The 21418-nt window shown below is 45.9% G+C and overlaps 1 protein-coding gene across 3 annotated transcripts in view; it reads left to right on the top strand.

The window, feature by feature from the left end:
• The first annotated feature begins 2000 nt into the window (after positions 1-2000).
• Positions 2001-21418, top strand: part of DHTKD1 (dehydrogenase E1 and transketolase domain containing 1) — a 56531-nt gene continuing 37113 nt past the window's right edge. For 2 of the 3 annotated variants that reach the window (XM_077836599.1, XM_077836619.1), the window contains exons 1-5: positions 2001-2201; positions 9033-9188; positions 11101-11312; positions 13986-14180; positions 14513-14782. In XM_077836599.1, the coding sequence (XP_077692725.1) occupies positions 2045-2201; positions 9033-9188; positions 11101-11312; positions 13986-14180; positions 14513-14782 (990 nt within the window). In that variant the 5' untranslated portion in view covers positions 2001-2044. Of the gene's footprint in view, positions 2202-6372; positions 7373-9032; positions 9189-11100; positions 11313-13985; positions 14181-14512; positions 14783-21418 lie in introns of those variants that run through there. The other variant, XM_077836608.1, reaches the window with a different exon arrangement.

Here is a 21418-nt window from a genome sequence, read left to right as displayed (position 1 = left end):
CCCTGCAGCCCTGTGCTTTTGCTCTCCATAACTACATTAAATCTGACCCCGGCTTAAAACTGGCAACTGTGTCAGAAGGGAAGAAAGAGTGAAACAGGAGGAAAGCAACTGGGGTAATGATGATTATAATCTTACCTTTGCATAATACCTCTCATTCTAATGTATTTTCTTAATTATAATAATTACCATTAAATTATCTGCAGGATCAAAGCACAAGGTGAATTGGTTGTAGAGAGAGCCAACACGTTTCTTAATTATGTTGATACTACATCAGTGGTTCCCAACCTATTTCACATTGTGGGCCACATATGCAGCTATGTGTTATATGTGCTGTATCCACACTATATATACTACCTGTGTAGCTCTGAGGATGCCACATGGACCACAGTTGTGGGCTGATTGGGCCACAAAGAGCCCACAGATTGAGAACCACTGTACCACATCATTTTTGCATCAATAAGAGTATGAGCTGCCATAGTTCAGAGACAAGAGCACAGACTTGTTCACCTTTTATTAGATAAAAGAATGTGTGTTCCGGAGCAGCTTTGTTTGTAGCAGGTTCTGGGAATTTGTTATGGTTCCCAATGCATGCAACTCAGAAAATATTTGGGAAGCACTAATCTGTTTGTGACTGTCCTTTCCTGTTTCAGTTTGGGGTAAAGGGAGGCTGCATTAACTTCCTTTACTCTGTTTGCAGCCACGTTCTCTTTCTGATCTCACAGTTTTCTTAGCATTACCCCCCAAAACTGCTCTTCCCAACAAATTCTTCATCTTTCTAAAGCTGGGGCTGAGGGGTTTGGAGTGCTGGGGCAGTGGGTTGGGGTGCGGGAGGGGGTGAGGGGTGCAGGCTGTGGAAGGGAATTAGGGTGCAGGAGGGGGTTGTGAGCTGGGACAGGGGTTTGGGGTGCAGGAGACGGTTTGGAGTGCAGGCTCCAGCTGGGTTCAGGCGGGTCACAGAAGCAGCCAGCATGTCCGGCTCCTAGGCAAAGAGGCCCGGGGACTCTGTGCATGGCCCACACCTGCATGGCCCACACCTGCAGGGCGCCACCCCTGCAGCTCCCATTGGCCGCAGTTCCCACCCAATGGGAGCTGTGGAGCTGGTGCTCAGGGCAGAGACAATGCATAGAAACTCCCCAGTGCCTCGGAGCCAGACATGCTGGCCACTTCCGGGAACCCCGTGGAGCCAGGGCAGGCAGGGAACCTGTCTTAGCCCCACTGTGCCACCGACTGGACTTTTAGCAGCCCGATCCACCAAAAGACCTCTCCACTACAATCAAACATCCTGCCCTCAAACCAGCCAATATTCTACAAAATACCTCTCTGTTACTAGCCATATGCCTTATAACGAAATACCTCTCCCACCCAGTAACCCTCTCCCCGCAAACCACACACCATTCACCACCAGACACCCTTCCCCTAACAACTAAATACTTTTCAACATGGCCCTCCCCACAAGCACCTCTTCCCCCATCAGATCACATACCCCCCACAAGCCACATAACCTCCCCCCAGTCTAAGATTTCTCCCACCAGCATACACTTCCCCCCCCAACAGACCCTCCCCCCACAAACCACATATCCTCTTCCCCCCTCAAAACACCCCTCCCCCATCCGGTCACATAATCCCCACAACCCACCTGCCACTTCCCAAATTTAACACTTCCCCCCCATACACTTCCCCCCCCCAACATACCCTCCTCCCCAAACCACATATCCCCTAACCCCCTCAAGCCCCCCCTCCCCCCTCAGATCCCATAATCCCACCAACCCTTCCCCAAGTCTAACATTTCTCCCCCCAAAGCCCCTCCCACACCACCACCACTCGTTCCCCCCCCCCCCCCCATCAAATCACATCTCCCCACAAATCATGCCCCTCCCCCTGCATCCCATGCCCCCCTCCCTCCTCCTATAAATGGTCCCTGCCCCTTTAAATGCCTGCTGGCATGGGCGGGACTAACCGTTCGCCCGCGAGCCGCGCCGGGCCAATCCGTGCTGGGGGTGTCGGCCGCAGCCCCGCCGCCGCTTGCCCAGGGCCGCGGAGCGCGATGGCTGTGGCGGCGAGGAGCCTGGTGATGGCCGGGCGGGCCTGGACGCTGCGGCGCTGGTACCGCACGGAGCGGGGGGTGTACGGCTACAAGCCCCGCAAGGCGGAGAGCGGGGGCGCCCCGGAGCCAAGCCGGGTCTTCGTGGGCGGCAGAGCAGGTGGGCGAGTCCCCCGGCCCCAGCGCGTGGGGTGCGTCTGTCTGTTCCCGGGGGTAGAGAACTGTCCGTCCGTCCGTCTGTCTGTCTGTCCGTCCTTGGGGGGGCACTGTACTGTATTGCTCCAGTGGGGAGGCGGCCAACTGTCTGTCTGTCCTGGGGGGGGGGCACTGTACTGTACTGTTCCAGTGGGGAGGCGGCCGGCTGTCTGTCTGTCCTGGGGGGGCACTGTACTGTACTGTTCCAGTGGGGAGGCGGCAGGCTGTCTGTCTGTCCTGGGGGGGGGGGCACTGTACTGTACTGTTCCAGTGGGGAGGCGGCCGGCTGTCTGTCTGTCCGTTGGGGGGGGCACTGTACTGTACTGTTCCAGTGGGGAGGCGGCCGGCTGTCTGTCTGTCCGTTGGGGGGGGCACTGTACTGTACTGTTCCAGTGGGGAGGCGGCCGGCTGTCTGTCTGTCCTGGGGGGGGGGGGCACTGTACTGTACTGTTCCAGTGGGGAGGCGGCCGGCTGTCTGTCTGTCCTGGGGGGGGGGGGGCACTGTACTGTACTGTTCCAGTGGGGAGGCGGCCGGCTGTCTGTCTGTCCTGGGGGGGGGGGGGGCACTGTACTGTACTGTTCCAGTGGGGAGGCGGCCGGCTGTCTGTCTGTCCTGGGGGGGTGGGGGGCACTGTACTGTACTGTTCCAGTGCGGAGGCGGCCGGCTGTCTGTCTGTCCTGGGGGGGGGGCACTGTACTGTTCCAGTGGGGAGGCGGCCGGCTGGCTGGCTGTCTGTCTGTCCGGGGGGGGGGGGGCACTGTACTGTTCCAGTGGAGAGGCGGCTGTCTGTCTGTCCGTCCCTCTGTCTGTGCTAGGGTGACCACATGGCAAATGTGAAAAACGCAAGGGGGGGCGGGGGCCTATATAAGAAAAAGCCCCAAACATCGGGGACATAAACTCGGGACATCCGGTCACCCTAGTCTGTACTGGGGTTGGTTCACAGCGTCGTTTCTCTGCCTGCCCCTGGTGTATCTTGGGGAGGGGCTGCCTGTCCATGCCGGTTCTGGGGGATGCACCCCTCTCTCCTGAGCTAGCCACTGTGTGTGTGTCGATGGCTTTCCCCGAGACGGGGTCTGCCTTTGCCCACCCCGTCCTGAGGAGCTGTCGCTTAGGGTCCACACTGCGAAGTGAAGGTGTGATTGTAGCCCATGGTGAACATCTCCCTGTTAGCGTTAACGAGGAGCTAGCAAGGGGAACAACAGCAGTGTAGACGTGGTGCCAGGGGCTTCAGCACAGGCTAGCAACCAGAGTCCCAAGCTCTGTGGGGGCTTTCAGTCTGGAGGCACAGTTTAGGTGAGTAAAGACATGCTCGAAAGGTGTGGTCCCACTACTTACCCAGTGCCAGAGCCTTTCCCCTCTGCAGGAAAAAATGCCAAGAGTGGGGAAGGACTTTGGCAGGTGGGAAGCAGCAGGGAAAGGAATGGGAAGCTCCCTGCAGCTGGAGCCCTTCCCAGCTGCAGGGAAAATTCCCAGCAGCTGGGGGAGGAGCGTAGGAAAAGGCTCCACTAGCTCCCTACTAGTAGGGTTGCCAACCTCCCAGGATTGTCCTGGAATCCCTGGAGTTAAAGATTAATCTTTAATTAAAGATTATGTCATGTGGTGAAACCTCTAGGAAGACATCCAACCAAAACTGGCAACCCTACCTGCTGTTGAAATCTTTCTATAATGTGACAAGGAGCCTTTCTGCTCCTAGAGCCTTTGTTTTCCCCAGTGAAAGGCTGGTATCAAGGAACTACTAAAACTTTTCCCCAGCTGTTTCCTCCCCTTTTCTGTGGGGAAAGACTCTGATGGGGAGAGGGAGCTGAGGAGGGCTCAGCCTTTCCCCACTGCCTCTCCCCTGCCAGAGACTTTCCAGCAGGAAGCTGCCAGAGCTTTTCCCTGCTGTCTCCCCACTTCCAGAGCCTTTCACTTGTGGCATGTAGCTACGCAAATGCTATACACCTTCGCCAATGGTATGTAGTGTAGATGTAGTCTTAGATGATACATCTGTACTTCTGTGTTGCATGAATAATCCCGTGTTATATGGTTTTTACAGTGTATGACTATGATTATTTTTCTGCAGGTGACAGGGGACATTCAAAACCTTTGGAAAATCAGGGTCTCAGAGTTCAGGGAAGCTGGGCTGACTAATCAATGGCTTTGAAATCTTGGCTGCAGGCAGTCATGAATCATTGGCTGGCTTTACTGATCACCTGACTTAGTGCCCGCTGAGATCCCTACAGGGATCTGTACCCTCTGGTACCCTCAAACTATTCCCTCCAAGGAGAGCATGAAGAGGTGGCTCTTCCAGTATTTACTGGACCACTGGCCCCCTGTCTCTCAGGAGAGTATTATGAGACTCTCTGTGTAAAGTGTTTCTGTCAAAACCAACATTAAAAAGGGGGGAAAGAATTGTTCACATTGACCAGTCATATTAAAAGAAAGTAGTCAAAGGATAAACTTGGTGTGGCTGTTTAGAAGAAATGGAAAAAAGAACCGTTTATTTTCAGTAAGGCAGTTATGGTTGTCATGAGTGTTACTCAGGGCAAGATTAGCTGAGATTCCAGAGCATTTGCCTATTAATCATTCACCTTGGTTGGTTCTGATGATCCTGAAAGCCCTATTAATTACTTCATTTGATCCTATGAGTATCTCTGGCTGAGAATCTGGGTGGAAGAAGTTATGGAAAGCTAATTTGTGTGATGATAATAGTGTCCTTTGCCTGTTCAATGGGCAGATATTTTGGCAACACTTTAGGCTGGTCTCAAAGAGTCACTCTAAATGGTCAGCAGTAAGATCTATCGTCTAATCAAATCCTGCTGGCAGAATTGAATTTTAGAATGATTATCAGTGAAATAACTCTCATGGAGTAAATCTGCACTTGGAGAGTTCCTGCTGCATACGAAGTACATATTTTACAGGGCTTAACATTTTATTCGACAGACATTGGACTGAGAGAGTGACTTGACTAAAGATAAGTTTCTCCTGTAGCAACATTCTGGCTGCCCTGGTTGTAACAAGATGTTTTAAAAATAGCATTATGATTATTATAGCAGACAACATATGATTTGATCTGAGGCTCTTGAAGGTGGAGGAATATTATTCCCATGACACAGCTGAGGAAACTGAGGCATCAATTAAGTGATTTCTTCAATGTAACATGGCTAATCAGTGGTAGAGGCAATAAATCAAATCTCCCAACTCCTAAACTGTTGTCTGATCAGTAAGCCTCCTTCCTCATATTTAGGGAAAGAAAGTTAATGTTTTTTCTCTACTGCTTTTTAAATTTAAAATTAAATGTTTTGTCTCTGCAAGAGTGGAGCAGGGAGAGTGACACTTTGCAAAAGGAAAATACAGATCAGTCAAGCAAGAGTGACCTGTTTGGACACATGAGTTTAAGGAAGCACAACAACAGAGTGGCTAAAATTGAGCTTGGCAAACAATTGAGTTGTGTTGGAAAACCAAAGGACTTTAGCCTCAAATACTGTTTGTGCAGCATCTTTCTGCAGGACAAAAATTCACATTAAGAACAAAATGTAAAATGAGCCATTTGATACAATTGCAACAGACCCTTCTTGTTGTTTTAGTGATTAAAGGTTGACGCATCTGGTCTACGATGTTAGTTTGCATTTAGTAATATTGTATATTTGATTTCAAGGTCAACTTAATTTTTCAGACAAACTTTGCTAATGTGACAATTTCTGACCTAAAAACAAAGAAGGTGTCATTTTTAGACGCTGCTGATGTCTAATTGCAAATACAGGACTATGGGTTATTCTTCATCATCATCATCATCATGTTCCTATTATGCCTCTGGCATTTAGGGCAGTGACGAAGCTCCTCTACTCCTGTCTGTTTCTGGAAAGTCTTTCAATGGTTCCCCAGCTGTGCCCCAGGTTTTTCAGCTTGGCTTCCACAGCTCTTCGCCATGTTGTTTTCGGGTGGCCTTGTTTTCGCTTGCCTTCAGGTGTCCATCTTCTTGCCACTCTGGTGATGGAATCAGTTTCCATCTGAAGCTCATGAACGATCCATCTCCAATGCCTCCTGGCAATGATGGTGCTGAGATCCTCTTGGCTGCACTGTGTCAATAGATCTTGGTTTGAGATTGTTCTGGGCCAAAAGATACGGAGAATTTTTCTGAGACGGGTTGTATGGAATGAAGACAGTTTGGTCATGTCATACTTTCTCATTCCCCAGCATTCTGCATTATAAAGTAGTATTGAAAGTACGCAGCTCTGATAAATCTTGAGTTTGGTTTGGGTTATTGGGTGTCATTTTTTTTATTTATTTTATTTTTATTTTAAATGAGCTGGATGAATAATTCTGACTAACTTATTTGAATTTTTATTTTCTGTTTAGAAATTGTCCTTGAGCAGGTCACCATTTTCTTGGGTGTCGTTTTTGTTTTTGTTTGTTTTAAATTGTTCACTGACTAACTTGAGCAGCTACTACTCAGTTTGCAGTTTACCTGGGAAAAAAAGCATGAAGGCAGCATTGCCCAATGTGGGGGGGAGGGATAGCTCAGTGGTTTGAGCATTGGCCTGCTAAACCCAGGGTTGTGAGTTCAATCCTTGGGGGATTGGTCCTGCTTTGAGCAGGGGGTTGGACTAGATGACCTCCTGAGGTCCCTTCCAACCCTGGTAATCTATGATTCTATGATAAGAGTAAGGAATGAGTGTGGCAGTCAGGCCCCTGGATTCTTTCTGGTTTTGCCACTGACTAGCTATGCAACGCAATTTCTTTGAGATTTGAAAATCTAGTTGACCCTTCTGTTACTGAAGAGCTTGCAAAAGGTACAGATTCTGAAGTTAGAATTTAGCCTACGGTTTTGTTGATGGTACACAGGGCAGAATCCTGCTCTGAATCACATCATTCTCTTGATTCAGCAGAGCTAACAGGAATAAAAGCTTGTATTGTTCATCCAGGGAAGTCAGTCTTCAGCATGTACATATATTCTTGAAGGAATTCTGCATGTGCAGAATTCATGTCCTGTGCAGAATTTTTCTTTTCTGCACAGAAAATATATTCTGCCCAAGAAGTGCTGCAGTTCCACCTTTTGCCCTCCGGAGGCTGCTGTGGCGCCAGAACAGACAGCAGTGGCTGACCAGCAGTAACAGCCAGCTGCATTCATCACACCTCCCTGCCTGTGGAGCCAGGTTAGGAGGCACGGGATATGGTGGGGACAGACAGAGTGGGGCATATGAGGCTGCTGGGGGGGAGGGGTGTCGCAGGCTGGGTTTCAAAAGGGCTAGTGTGTGGGGAGAGGGCTCAGGAGCTAGGGGCTGAATTGGAGGGTGGCTGCAGGCCCACGTGGGGATGGGTGGTGTGTAGTTGGGCTGCAGGGCCACATTGGGATGGGGACAGATGTGCCTGACTGAAGCTAGGAGTCAGTCAGGATCTGCATGCAGGAGGCTCCACAACTTTCTAACAGTCCCTTCCCTCCTCCTCTTAAGCCGCCCCTCCCCCCCCGTTCCATACTTCTCCCACCCACACCCAGCAATCCTCCAGGCTAATTCCCAGGCTCCTTCCCTCTCCCTCAGCTCCTCTGTTATCCCTGACTCCCCCAAGCCTCTACGCTGCTTGTGAGGGGTGTGGGAAATGTTTGAGAAATTCATTTAAACTACAATACACAAAGTTCTGTATTAATTTGCCTAGTAAGGAATCTATTTGTCCAAAAAATATAAATATATATACATATATATTTTTCTGAATCTTTTCTTTTATCTGTATTACAAACTTACTTGGTGACCAGTATTTTGAAATAAATTACCAAAATAATTAAAATTGGCATGATTATAGTGAGTTGTTTTGACAAATAAATATGCATAATTTTAAAATATTGTGTGCAGAATTTTTAATTTTTTGGTGCAGAATTCCCCCAGGAGTAATACATGGATTGACAAGGGCATAGAGAATACACTTATAAAGTTTGTGGATGATACCAAGCTGGGAGGGTTGCAAGTGCTTTAGAGGATAGGATTAAAATAGGACAAATCCTGTGTACTCCACTTAGGAAGGAACAATCAATTTCACACACACAATGGGAAATGACTCTGTAAGAAGCAGTACTGCAGAAAGGGACCTGGGGGTCAGAGGGATCACAAGCTAAATGAGTCAATAGTGCAACACTGTTGCAAAAAAAAAAAAAAAAAAAAAAAGCAAACATCATTCTGGGATGTATTAGCAGGAGTGTTTGTCCGCAAGGCACAAGAAGTAATTCTTCTGTTCTTCACATTGATATGGCCTCAATTAGAGTGTTTTGTTCAGTTCTGGGTGCCGCATTTCAGGAAAGATGTGGAAAAATCGGAGAAAGTTCAGAGAAGAGCAAGAAAAATGATTAAAGGTCTAGAAAACTTGACCTATGAGGAAAGATTGTAATTTTTTTTTCTTCAGTCTGGAGAAGAGAAGACTGAGAGGGGATGTAATCATTTTCAAGAGGTAAACTGTTCTCATTAATCTCTGAGAATAGGACAAGAAACAATGGGTTTAAATTGCAGCAAGGGAAGTTTAGTTTGGACATCAGGAAAAACTTCCTAACTGTCAGAGTAGTTAAACTTTGGAATAGATTGCCTAGGAGGTTGTGGAATCTCTGTCACTGGAAGTTTTTAAGGGCAGGTTAGACAGTCACCAGTCAGGGATGGTCTAGATAATATTTAGTCCTGCCATGAGTATGGGGGACTGGAGTAGAAGACCTCTCGAGGTTTCTTCCAGTCCTAGATTCTGTGATTGTATGCAGGCCTGTATTCTGACCACTGAATTGATGCTATTAGGAGTGTATGTGCTAAAATTGTTCTCTGTTTCCCTCTTTATATTTAGCTGATCATGGCCTTGCTCGTTTAGTAACTGCATACTGTGAACATGGCCACAAAGCTGCCAAAATTAACCCTTTGTTTGCTGGCCAAGCTGTGATGGACATGGTACCTGAAATTCGAGTGCTGACAGAAGTGCTTCAGGGACCTTTCAATACCACAGGTAAATCTGCTTCCTGGTGCACAGCTGACTTAGCCTGTGTTTGGAATCTGTCAGACAAAGGAAATGGTTGAGCTTTTTCTTTTTCCTGTTGGATGAAAATGAGGTAATACTGCAACATTAGTATGGCATACTGTTTTCATGGTTTTTGTTAAGGTTGAGGGATTTTAAGAGATAGAAAGAGAGAGTTTTCAGTATCAATCACTGCTAAAGCCGCAGTTACACCTTTAACTGAGGGAGCCTTCTAGCTGGAAGTGCTGATAAGGGCGTGGTCCTGTTTAATTCAGAAATAACTCAAAATCCTCCGGCTAAAGTAGGCAGGAACTAAAAGCATAGATTAAAATCTCAGCAAACATGCAACAACTTAAATCCTGGTCAGAAATTTGTGCCTGGGACCCACTTCTAACTATAATCACGGAAATTTAAGATGAAAAAGACCCATTAGACTTGGTCATCTTTTGACCAGTGCAGGATTGTTTCCTGCAGCATTTTATTTTTTCTGGTACTTTATCTAATCTGTCTTGAAGAGACGCAAACACTGAAACTTCCACCGTGTCCTTCTGGAAGTTAAAATTCCACAGCATCTCGCTGTCTGGTAGGCGTTTCCTAATATGCGTTCAAAAGTATAAATATTCTCAATACAACACAGGAGTTTATTGAAGGGGCCATCGCACACTGGTCTTGTATTACCTAACAAAAGGCTAGCTGTAATGGGACATGTGGAAATGACGTGTATGCATCCGATGAAGTGAGCTGTAGCTCACGAAAGCTTATGCTCAAATAAATTGGTTAGTCTCTAAGGTGCCACAAGTACTCCTTTTCTTTATGTGGAAATGAGTACTCCATCAGCTTGCAGGTTCTGCTGCCTTAGGCATTCAGAATCATATCCATTTCTCACTAATCATTTAGTCATCTCTTAAAATGTTCTTATCCTAAATGATTGCCTGTATGAAAGAGCTGGTTGGTGCATTGCTGTTTAGTGAGGCAGTTCTTGGGGAGGAAAACATATTTTATCTTATCAAAATATAAATTCTTCTATTATGCCATTCACTGTGGCAGCTGAGTACCTAGCTTATAACGTTTCCTGAAACCTCATAATGACTCTTGGGTAACTTAGGTAACTCTAAAAAGAAAAGGAGTACTTGTGGCACCTTAGAGACTAACCAATTTATTTGAGCATGAGCTTTCGTGAGCTATAGCTCACTTCATCGGATGCATACCGTATGCATCCGATGAAGTGAGCTGTAGCTCACGAAAGCTCATGCTCAAATAAATTGGATAGTCTCTAAGGTGCCACAAGTACTCCTTTTCTTTTTGCGAATACAGACTAACACGGCTGTTACTCTGAAACCTTAGGTAACTCTGTAATTGTTAATGTAGCTTTCAGGTTACATATTAATAGTATACCATGTTCAATTACGTTATAAAGCACTACAGTAACAGAGGCACTGTGGTCCAATGGGCACTGGTGTGAAAATCAGAAGAGCTGGCTTCTCTTCCTGGCTCTACCACTCATTGAGTTACCTTGGATCACTCAGATTCTCTGTGTGCCTCATTTCCCCATCTGTGAAGTGAGTATGTCTGGTATTGTATTGCACTAGTGCTTGGGGGGGGTCCCAATAATCCATCAGAGTCTTATTGTGCTAGATGCTATACAAATACATAGTAAAAAGACAACTCTGACTGAAAAAGCTTACAGTGATGCATACCGTTCTTTGGAAGGTGCTCAGAGAACTCTGAATGAAAAGTGCTATAGACGTCTTAATTATTTTTAACACCATAGTGTTTTTATAAAGATTCTTGAGAACTTTACCTTCAAATGAAGAATAGAGGGACAGGACACAATATTGTGTTTTCAAATCATTAATCACATTGTTATTGACTATATCACTTTTTTTTTTTTTGGTCATCACAGGGCTCCTGAACATGGGAAAAGAAGAGGCTTCCTTAGAGGATGTGTTGACTTATCTTGACCATGTATATTGTGGACATATTTCTATAGAAATGAGTCAGCTGTCAAGCTTGGAGGAGAGAGAATGGTTTGCTAAAAGGTTTGAACAATTAAAACAGGAGGCATTTACAACAGAAGAGAGAAAGCATTTGTCTAAAGTGATGCTAGAATCTCAGGTACATTGCATATCTTTATTATTTATATTACAGTAGTTCCTATGAGCCCCAGTCATGGACTGGGACCCATTGTGCTAGGCGCTGTATAGGCCTTGCTGGAGCCCTAGCATAACTAGCAGTGTGAACCAAAAGCTGTGAACCGGAGTAGGCGTGCAGAATAGTAACACACTAGGTGTCCGCTAACCAAAGCAGCACAGTCCTGACCAGGGAGGATGGTACAAAAACACAGATTTCTCAGGTAACTACATAAACTCATTCCTAAGAAAAGGTACAAGAGCACACTGACCCCTCATAAAGATGAGGCGGGGATAACAGGATAATGAATTAGGATGTTTTTTATTCAAACGAGCAGGTACAAGAGTAGTAACTAACTTCATCTGGAGTGTAATAAGTAACTTGTTTCTTTTTAATGTATGAAAGGGGAAGTCCTAGGAGGGGCATTTTTATACTAGTCTAGGAGACCGCATCCTAGTGTGCTGGTTGAACTGGTACCTTGTTGCAGGCATACGTCTGTTTAATGTACCCATAGCTCCTATGGCACACTGGGAACGTGCTTCGTTGACAATACACCTGGCTGAGCGCCTTCACCACCAAACCAAGCCTGTGGGCTTTCTTATGAATAACATTGAGGTCTGCTGAATCAACACGCTGCACCGTTTGCTACTGCAGCTGGCACCAGAGCTCCAGGAACAGCATTAACAGCGCTGCAGCAACACTAATAACACACTACAAACACAGGGGGGGAAATCAACCCCCTCCCCCCCCCCCAAAAAAAAAAAACAAAAACAAACACTACTCAACTAGCTTACAGTCTAAATATGGATGTGTTTGAGATGGGGAAGACCTGAGTTTTGTCTGCTGGATGCAGTGTAGAAACGAAATAATTCTTGTTGAAGGGAGTTGTTCACCTTAACTACTGCAGCAATGCTTAAAAGAAAACTGCAGTGTTTTACTCTGTCAGTAGCTGATTGCGTGAGAAACAGTGAGGTATTGCTCTCAAGGAGACTTCAGGCACATGTGCTGCTGTTCCAGTGTTCTGTGTTTCCCTTCCCATTTCACTCTCCCTATTTGTCATTGTTCCCCTCACCAACAGCTTCTAGTCACAATCTCTCTCAACAGGGAATATTCAGGAAGAAAGCCCTTTATTCTTTAGAGAGAAGGGAAGCTAAATGGGGGCATGATCAGGGTTCTGGCAGTGTTGCTCTGGCGAAGTAGCTGTTTGGATAGCACTGCCAAAGCATTTGGCAAAGCAGCTCTTGCCTCATTCCCAGTGCGTTCTGTAAGGGGCAGTGAAAGGCTCCCTTCTGCGGCCCTAATAAAGTGCGTGGGCTGAGTGTTTGTTTGGGGGACTCTAGCCATATATTTCCATAATGTAAAATTCTGTGGTTTTTTTCATCTTACCTTTTCTCTTGTTCATATAGTGGTACGAGTATGTATATAAAGGTGTCCCTGCTTCTGGCTTTCATGTGGCCCAAATAGGGAGAATTTGAAACTACCCTTTTCTCTGTGCAAATGAGTGTTGTGTGCTACATTGCCTTCTTTAAATGCAGTTGACAGGCTTATTTCCCTCAGTGGCTGTTTCATTAAGGGAATTAGTAAAATAGGGTTTTTTCCTGACCCTATTGAGGTCAATTGCAAATTTTCCTTTGGCTCAGGGTCTAGAGAAGATTGTATAGGAAATGTTGCTCCTGCTGCACTTTTGTGTAAACACTGCAGGAATTTTAAATTCAAGGCTGCTGAGCATTGGCTAACTACAAACAAATGCCAGCCAGCCAGATGCTGAGGCTGTTGCGCGTATGCACACACACACTCATGCGCACAACCCCCCCCCCACCCCCCGAGTGACATAAATTGCACCGGCATAGGTGGTAGTGCGCACAGCGCTATGTTGGCAGGAGAGCTTCTCCCACTGACATAGCAACCGCTGCTCGTTGGGGGTGATTTAATTATGTCTATGGGAGAGCTTTCTCCCATTGGCACAGAGCGGCTACACGAGAGATCGTACAGTGGCGCAGCTACATTGGTACAGCTGTGCCGCTGTAAGGTCTCTAGCATAGACATATCTATATGTTTTCAATCCATAATTGTAAACACTGCGGGAATTTTTTACACTTTAAGGTTTCTCCCAAAACTTTGTTGTACAAAACTAGTGAGGGGAAAAACTAGACATAGAACTGAGTGTCTTTTCCTCTTCTGTTCCATCTCAACAGTACTTGTGCCTGAGCACCCAGGGCCATGTATAATACTAATCAAAATAATGTATTGCATATTGGATCAGAGGATCTTTAAGGGGTTTATGAATGCTAACGAACTTGGGTTCCTAATGCCTCTGTGAAATAAGTAACTTTGCTATAAACACCATTTTCAGATTGAACAAGTTGGCCCTCTTTGCCTCCCTCCACGTTGTGTCATGTTTTTCCTACACCTCCTGATGCATGTATGTGTTCAGGGGGCAAATGCATGTTCTCACATCCTAACATAAAACCAGACAGTGGCTGATCTCTCATTTGATCTCATTCGTAGCCTCTTCTACTAGATTGGGTGTGGTGCTAGTTGGCGAGAAAGATCTGCTGAGACGAGCTGGGGTTTTGTCCAGGTTTATATTCTGCATAGAATTGTGTAACTGTTCAATATTGTGTTAAATGACTTGTAGTCATACTCTGTTTCTATCAGGAGTTTGACCGCTTCTTGGCCACCAAGTTTGCCACAGTGAAACGTTACAGTGGTGAAGGAGCAGAGAGCATGATGGGTTTTTTCTATGAATTGTTAAAGATGTGCGTGTACAGTGGGGTGACAGACATCATTCTTGGAATGCCTCATCGAGGAAGGCTTAATCTCCTCACTGGGCTGCTTCAGTTTCCACCTGAGGTAAGGGACAGATTTGTCTTACTAGCAACAGCTTGCTGTTTACTCAGATTTTTTGTGTAATAAGTTTATTTGGCAAGAAAATATCTCATTGCCAGCGCTTGAGTACAAGTGATAAATTGACCTATGTGAGCGCATACTTCTTCCTGCCATGGGCTCTGCAGATCTCCCTGTGAAAATACTTAGAGAATTGCAACAAAAGGGCTTAAGTGGCAAGGTCCAAAGGGTTATAGGACTTCACCCAAAGTGTGTGACTTAAAACAAACAAAAATATCTCCAAAATTTGTAACGTAAATACAAATGTGCATTGTATAACTAATCTTATTTCTGTGCAGTTGATGTTCCGTAAAATGCGTGGCTTAAGTGAGTTTCCAGAGAATTCGCCAGCAATTGGGGATGTCCTGTCCCACCTGACATCCTCTGTAGATCTAGACTTTGGTTCACACCGCCCTCTGCATGTCACCATGTTGCCTAATCCATCACATCTAGAAGCAATTAATCCAGTGGCGGTTGGCAAGACACGCGGAAGGCAACAGTCTCTTCTTGATGGAGATTACTCGCTAGATAGTGCCGCACAACCTGGAGACAAAGTTATCTGCCTGCAGGTACTTGGAGAGCTCAAACAAATTTTCGCAAATGAGAGTATGAAAGATGATACTTGGTGTAAAGTTTGTAAATCAGAGGAAAGGTGAAGAGCTAGGTTTATTCACTATTAGAAAAAGGAAGATCTCCAGATGACAATGCAGCTGGCATTTTTAAGCATCCCAGTTTTAAGATTTCCAAGCCAATGATCTCTATCTGTACTAGTAGTCTAGTAGTTTTTCTAGTAGTCTTCTTGCTAGTAAAAATGCTTTGAAAGCGGCACACATCTGTTTTCCCTGATGGCCATTTTGCAATTTTTGCAGTTTAAACTGTCATGCTCACCCATTGTTTCTAATCAGGGTGATTAGAGCTTGAAATAGAACCAAGCAGGAACCTTCAATCTCCCAGCCTCTGAAAACATGTCCTTGGAGAAAAACAAACACTGCAGTGTGTATTGGCCATTAGAGTATGTGGTTGTAGTGAGGGGGGAGTCTCAGCACTATACTGTCCTGATAAATCTTTCCTGGCTACCGAAAGGGGTTCTTTCTCCTTCAGAACTGCATCGAAATTGTGAAAAACCCTCAAAGCTAGTAAAGAGTTTTTTTTCTCCGTTCTGTTGAGTCCAAAACTGAGAACTCTGCTCTTAGACTTTTAGAAACTAGGAGTAAATAGGGAACTGGGGAAGAACTATTTCAAGCCAAGAGCAATGAACATGGAAGGCATTAGTGGGGAAATAATTGGAATAAAAGAAATGCCTCAGTTTTGCTTCTGGAGTGTGAGATTGATGGACTGTTTGGAAAAAAGCAGAAAAGAGAGGTTAAGATACTGTTGGGACTGAATGGCCTCATTCACATTTCCAACAAAACTGCATTTGTTGAACTTTTTTCTTTTTTCTTTTCTTAAACAGGAAACTTACTTGCATTTTGTTTGGTAAAACATGCCCCTGAGCTTACTGGCCCGTTCCTTCCCTTGCATTAGCTCATGGTCACTCTGGTGTGAAGTTCAGGTTCCAAATTGAACCATGTAACACTTTTTTTTTTTTCCTTCCCCTTGCACATTCTGCAAAACTGGGAACACTGTACAGTGCTCTACTGGATTGATGAAAATTGCACTTTTCCACGTGCAGTTTAGAGAGGATATGGAAAACTCCCTTGTTTGTGTGGCCTTCTTTGTGATACCTCTTCTTGTGGAGATAACAAGGAAAGTGATCTCATAAACTTAAACGTGTAACTCTTTCTCCTCTTGAAAAACAAAGGTGTTCAGGGAGCAACCAGCCCGTTAACCTAGTAGTGGTCTCAGGTCTTCTACCCACTTCTGTTCAACACAAGCCAACTCCCATGTCAGGGATTGCTGTCAGGCTTAGAATAGCTTTGCTATGTTGATGATCATGTGGTGGTTTTTAACAGGGGTTTGGGTTAGTCACTAAAAATGAAGTGAACATAGGACTACAGTGGTTATTGGTTGGGGGCACTCAGCCAGTCAAGAGGGAGAAAATAGGTATAAAGCTCTTCTTCTTTCAGAGTCTTGGCCTTAGAGCCTCACTTCAGGGTTTTTGTTGCACAGCTCCCTGCAAGTTATTTTCTCTCCCCAGTGATAAGTGTAGAAATCTCAAGGCTGGCTTGCTGTAGTTCTCTTTGCTCACTTGCTTTTGGCTAGGGACAGCAGTACTGGCATGGGAGTTGGCAGCTGGCTCCTGCTCTCTGTTTTATGGCTGGTTATAGATGGTGAAAGGGAAGCAGTATAGCTAAAATGGCAGTGAGACTGACAGTGAACCTAGTTCTCCAAGGTCTCCAGATCTTCCTTCACAAAATTTCTGGATGAAGTTCTGTATCCCAAGATTGTAAAAAGGGTCCATTTGGGAGATAAACACGTGTAAGTATCCCCCAAACTTCTCCATCTCTTATGCCTGAGAGTTATCAGTTTTTCACCTCACATTTGTTAGCCGACGGCCAAGGATGTTTGGTGAGGTGCCAGCTATGCCCGTTTATACCATCCGTGACTTTAACCGCTAGGACGCACTGTCCCTTCGCGGCGGGCAGCCCGGGCTAGGCTGACGGATGCCCCAAGGTCCTAACCACCCGTGACTTTAACTGCTAGAGCTCAGAGCCCCTTCGCAGCGGGCAGTCAATACTGATTGACAGGTGCCCCAATGGCAGCACTAAGAGCCTCTCCACACCCGTGACTTTAACTGCTAGAGCTCACAGCTCCTTCGCAGCGGGCAGCCAGGATTGACTGACAGGTGCCCCAAGAGTTTGCCCCGTGGAGGCGGCACAACTCAACGCTAGGCTCTTAGTACTCTCACCTAATGGCCAGGCTTTAGAGCCAAAACGGCTGAGGTTCTTTAATTGTGTTGGCTGCTTTACAGTAAACCAGAGAAAACAAGTCAGGCTTATGCATAAATGGTTACCATAATTTATTAAGCTAGATTCTAATCATGTGGTTACAAAATTGCTAGTGCCTACTTATTTAAATGTAGAGATGTTACACACACAAACAAGTTACAAAACTGAAGCCACAATCCCAAAGAAAGAAAACAAAGTATAGAGCTCTATTTCAAAATATGTGTACACTAAAGATAGGAGATCAGGTGTGGGTGCTTCTTACCCTCCTTGCATCTCTCGATTCCAGCGGTGCCAAGCCAGGATCGGTCACTCAATTCCGCGGAAAGACGAATAAGGGACAAGGCGTAGGGACCCTCTTAGCTGCAGAAGCCTTGGGAGGCTGTCACTTATCTGACCAGCAGATAGATAGTGAAAAGCACTCAAAAATCATGGTGCTGTAGGTCCCCTACTTATACCTCTGTACTCCTTTATTCTCTTTCTCCTTTCTTATGCCAAATTGAGGCTGGTCTGTCTGGGTGACGCCAGCTTTCGCAAGAGTAGTTTACACTTGCAAGGGAGAGAAACAATAAGTGTTGACTACTGGACATTTCTTTTATCAGGGTAAATATTTTCCCAACTAGGATGTTGGTGTGTGTGCATCACGCTAGTTAGTAGGGGCTAAGAGCCATGTCTGTCACAGGGCCTCTGCCTGCTGTGAGCTTAATCGTTGTATCTGCCCCCAGAGGCACATTGTAGCAGCACACCTGTGCTCTCACAGCTTCAAAGGCTGTGCTGGAATATATGTTAAGTGCCCTGTTCCGGCTTCCTCCTGTGTTTCCAGCAATGCTGGTCTGAGGGGGGGGGGGGGGGCTGGCTGTCTGGCTATATTCCACCCGCTGATGCACCACACTACATCCCAGATTGCAAGGTGGCGGTGATGCCAGCACCTCTTGCCCTCCTTGGGGAAATCTAGAAATACCCAACAATCAAATTAGAGGATGAGGGTTCGCGGAATTGGTTAGGATCCCTTTTTAGCTCTAGGTATCTGATTTGCGTGGAGGAAAGAGCAGTTTGAATCAAACGCTTCATAATACATAAAGTTACACAAAAAACAATTACAATAATTAAAATGGTTAAAACAGTATTTATAACCGAATGTAAAAACGGGGAGAGGGAAAATCCCAAGTGTTGAGCTAACCATTGCATCCATGAGGTTTGTCCATTCTCAGCCACTGCATGTAGTGGTACAAGTTCAATTCCCAGTCCATTGGTTGAATCTAGCAAGGTGCACATCCAGCAATTTGTAGCACCAGCAGCTGAGGCGATGGTTTGGATTGCTCCCCGAAGAGGATGTTCTGGTATTGCCAAGGTGACTGGAGCCAACAGAAGGATCATGAGGGCTTGCAGGAACATATCTCTGGTGGGTCGTGTTCTAACTAAAAAAACTTATTTTAACACCAAAAGCAAAAATTACACCTGCTATTATAAGTAATGGCAAATATATCAACAGTCCATAGTAGTCTCTAGTGATCAAACAGGTCTGCTGCATGGTCCATTTTGCTGACAGGTTAGCTGGCAGGTTGCTCGGAACCGTGGGACCATTCCTGCAATAAATCACATGGTCAGCCGGTCTTGGATGCGATCCAAGCCTCTGTAATGGTTATTAGCCTTTTATCAGCATTTAAAGCACTCCATACACCTTTCTCTTTATAGGCGTGCAAAACGCAGGTAAAGGTTCCCAGGGCTGGGTGTTTAATCACAACAGTGTCTCCGGGAGCATACTTGGAACTGTGCAGTGGTGTTCTGGCAGGGGAGATAGCTTTCCCTGTAGGGAAGAATCCCCTGCTGATTGGACTTCCTGTAGGAGTCTGTCTGTTGTTTAATCTCTGCACCACTTCGTCCAGTCTGTCTCCCCATGTGCCATCAGTAGGCTTCAAGTGATTCTTTAGCAACCCATTCCAGCGCTCGACCATGCCATTAGATTGAGGTCGATATGGAAGGTGGAAGGTCCATTGGACTCCATGTTTAAGGGTCCATTCCCTTACAAGTTTATTCTTAAAATGCGAACCATTATCTGATTGGATTTCTTGAGGCATTGGGACAATTGCTGTTAAGCGGTTTAGTCCCATAACTGTGGACAACCCTGTTGCCAATCGGGTTGGATATGCAAAACCAATCCCTGAAACAATTTCTACCCCAGTCAAGATGTATTTCCACCTCTGCCTTGTAGTGGGCAGTGGTCCGACATAGTTGACCTGCCAGGTTGCCCATAGTGTTTTTCCATCTCTTAGCCTGGCAAACCGTTGTCCTTCTGCTATATGTTTTCTAGTCTCAGCACAAATAGTGCAGGCTTGCACCAGGTCTCTAGCCTGTCTGTGGGTGATAGGCCACCCCCTGATATGTGCTTGCCGCACTAACTCATCACTTCCTGTGTGTCCTAAATTATCATGTAACCATGAATATAAGCGTTCCCATTCGACTTGTGCGGTAAAGAGCTGGGCAGCTGCATCGGCTAAATTGTTTAACTGTGCAGCTGGGGTATTATTCCTCTGATGAGCTGAGACATGTCCTATAGACGGGGGTTGTTGCAGGGCATGCTGATATAACCACTTCCAGTATTCCAATCCCCAGACTGGTTTACCTCCTATTTCCCAGTGGTTATTTTTCCAGTTAGTGATCCACTGAGTGGCACCTGCCCATACCGCATAGGAGTCCGTATATACTGTGGTGGCTCCTGCTTCACAGGCCAGTTTAATTGCAGCCAATTCTGCAAGTTGTGCTGACCCATCAATTCCAGCAGTTAGGGGTGCTGCAGAGGTGTCTGCAGGCACTGCTGCAGCTTTTCCCTTCCATTTTCCTTTTACCAGCCTGGCACTGCCGTCAGTGAACCATACTCCCTCAGGCTTAGAAGGATCAAATGGGGCAGCATCCTTAATGGGAGACTGCTGTGGAGGTAGGCGGTATTCATCAGGCATTCCTACTTTCCATAGGGATTCCTGAATCATAGTGGGGTTTTGTGCAGTGTCTGCACTCCCTACCCTGTGGTGTATGTAAAGTGCCCATCTTTGGATAGTCATCTTTTGTGCTACACCAGGTGGTAACTCTTTCCCTTCCAATATAGGTTTAATGATTGGAAGAGGAGTGTGAATTGTGATGTCCTTATCCTGAGTTAATTCCTCAGTTTCTCTCAAGGCTGTGTAAGCTGCCAGAAGCACCTTCTCATAAGGCGCGTAGTTAGCCTGTGACCCTTGCCATGACTTGGAACCAAACTGAATTGGTCGTCTGGGAGCAGTGTCACTTTCTTGCCAGAGAGCATAAGACATTCCAGTGGCTCCCACAGTTAGGTACAAATGGAATGGGGCTTCAGGATGTATGGGACCCAGAGCCTGATAGGTGTGTATCTCCCCTATCAGTTGCCTGAGGGCTTCCTCATGGGCAGGAGCCCATTCCCAGGCAGCACTTTTCTTTAACAAATTGTACAATGGTCTGGCTATAATGGCAAAGCCAGGTACATGTTTTCTCCAAAACCCCAGGGTTCCCAAAATCTGTCTCAATTGATCTTTACTTTCAGGGGAGGGTGCCTGATTTAGCTCTTGTACAGTGTCATTAGGCACAGACCTCCTACCTCCCATCCATACAGTACCTAAGAATTTTATCTCTTGGGAGGGACCTTGGCATTTCTCAGCTGGTAACTCTAAATTAAGGGCTTCTAGTGCTCCTTTGATTTGATTCATAGTCTCCTGTACCTCTTCTGAGGTTTTCCCACCTATTAAGATGTCATCAATGTATTGCACAGTTTGTACATTGGGTGGCAATATAAGGTCATCTAGGACCTTTGCCAGTGCCCCATGGCAAATAGTGGGTGAGTGTTTAAACCCTTGTGGCATTCGGGTAAAAGTGTATTGTACACCTTTCCAAGTAAAAGCAAATCTTTCCTGGTCAGCTGGTTGCAAAGGGACCATGAAGAACATGTCCTTTACATCTAATACTGCTAGCCAGGGTTTATCCCAGGTTTGTATGGTGTTTACAATATCTGTTATGCTAGGGACTGCTGCAGTTAATGGTCCAGTGTTACTGTTTAGCTTCCTATAGTCTATAGTGAGTCTCCATTTGCCATTTGGTTTCTTGATGGGCCACACAGGAGAATTAAAGCGAGAGTGGGTACGAATTAAAATTCCTCGCTGTTCCAAATCTTTGATCAGGTCAGTAACAGGGCTTATGGCCTCAGCTGGGACATTATACTGCTTTATGTTTGTTACTGTTGAGGGCGGGAGAGCAGGCGCGCTGCTAAGTAAGTTTACAGAATAGTGGGGAGGGCTTTCCTCTTCCAGGTGGGTG

This window comes from Eretmochelys imbricata, chromosome 1 (assembly GCF_965152235.1).
Source record: "Eretmochelys imbricata isolate rEreImb1 chromosome 1, rEreImb1.hap1, whole genome shotgun sequence".
In the NCBI taxonomy this organism is placed as follows: Eukaryota; Metazoa; Chordata; order Testudines; family Cheloniidae; genus Eretmochelys; species Eretmochelys imbricata.
Note: the sequence above shows the minus strand (reverse complement) of the source record. Positions and strands in the feature narration are given on the sequence as shown.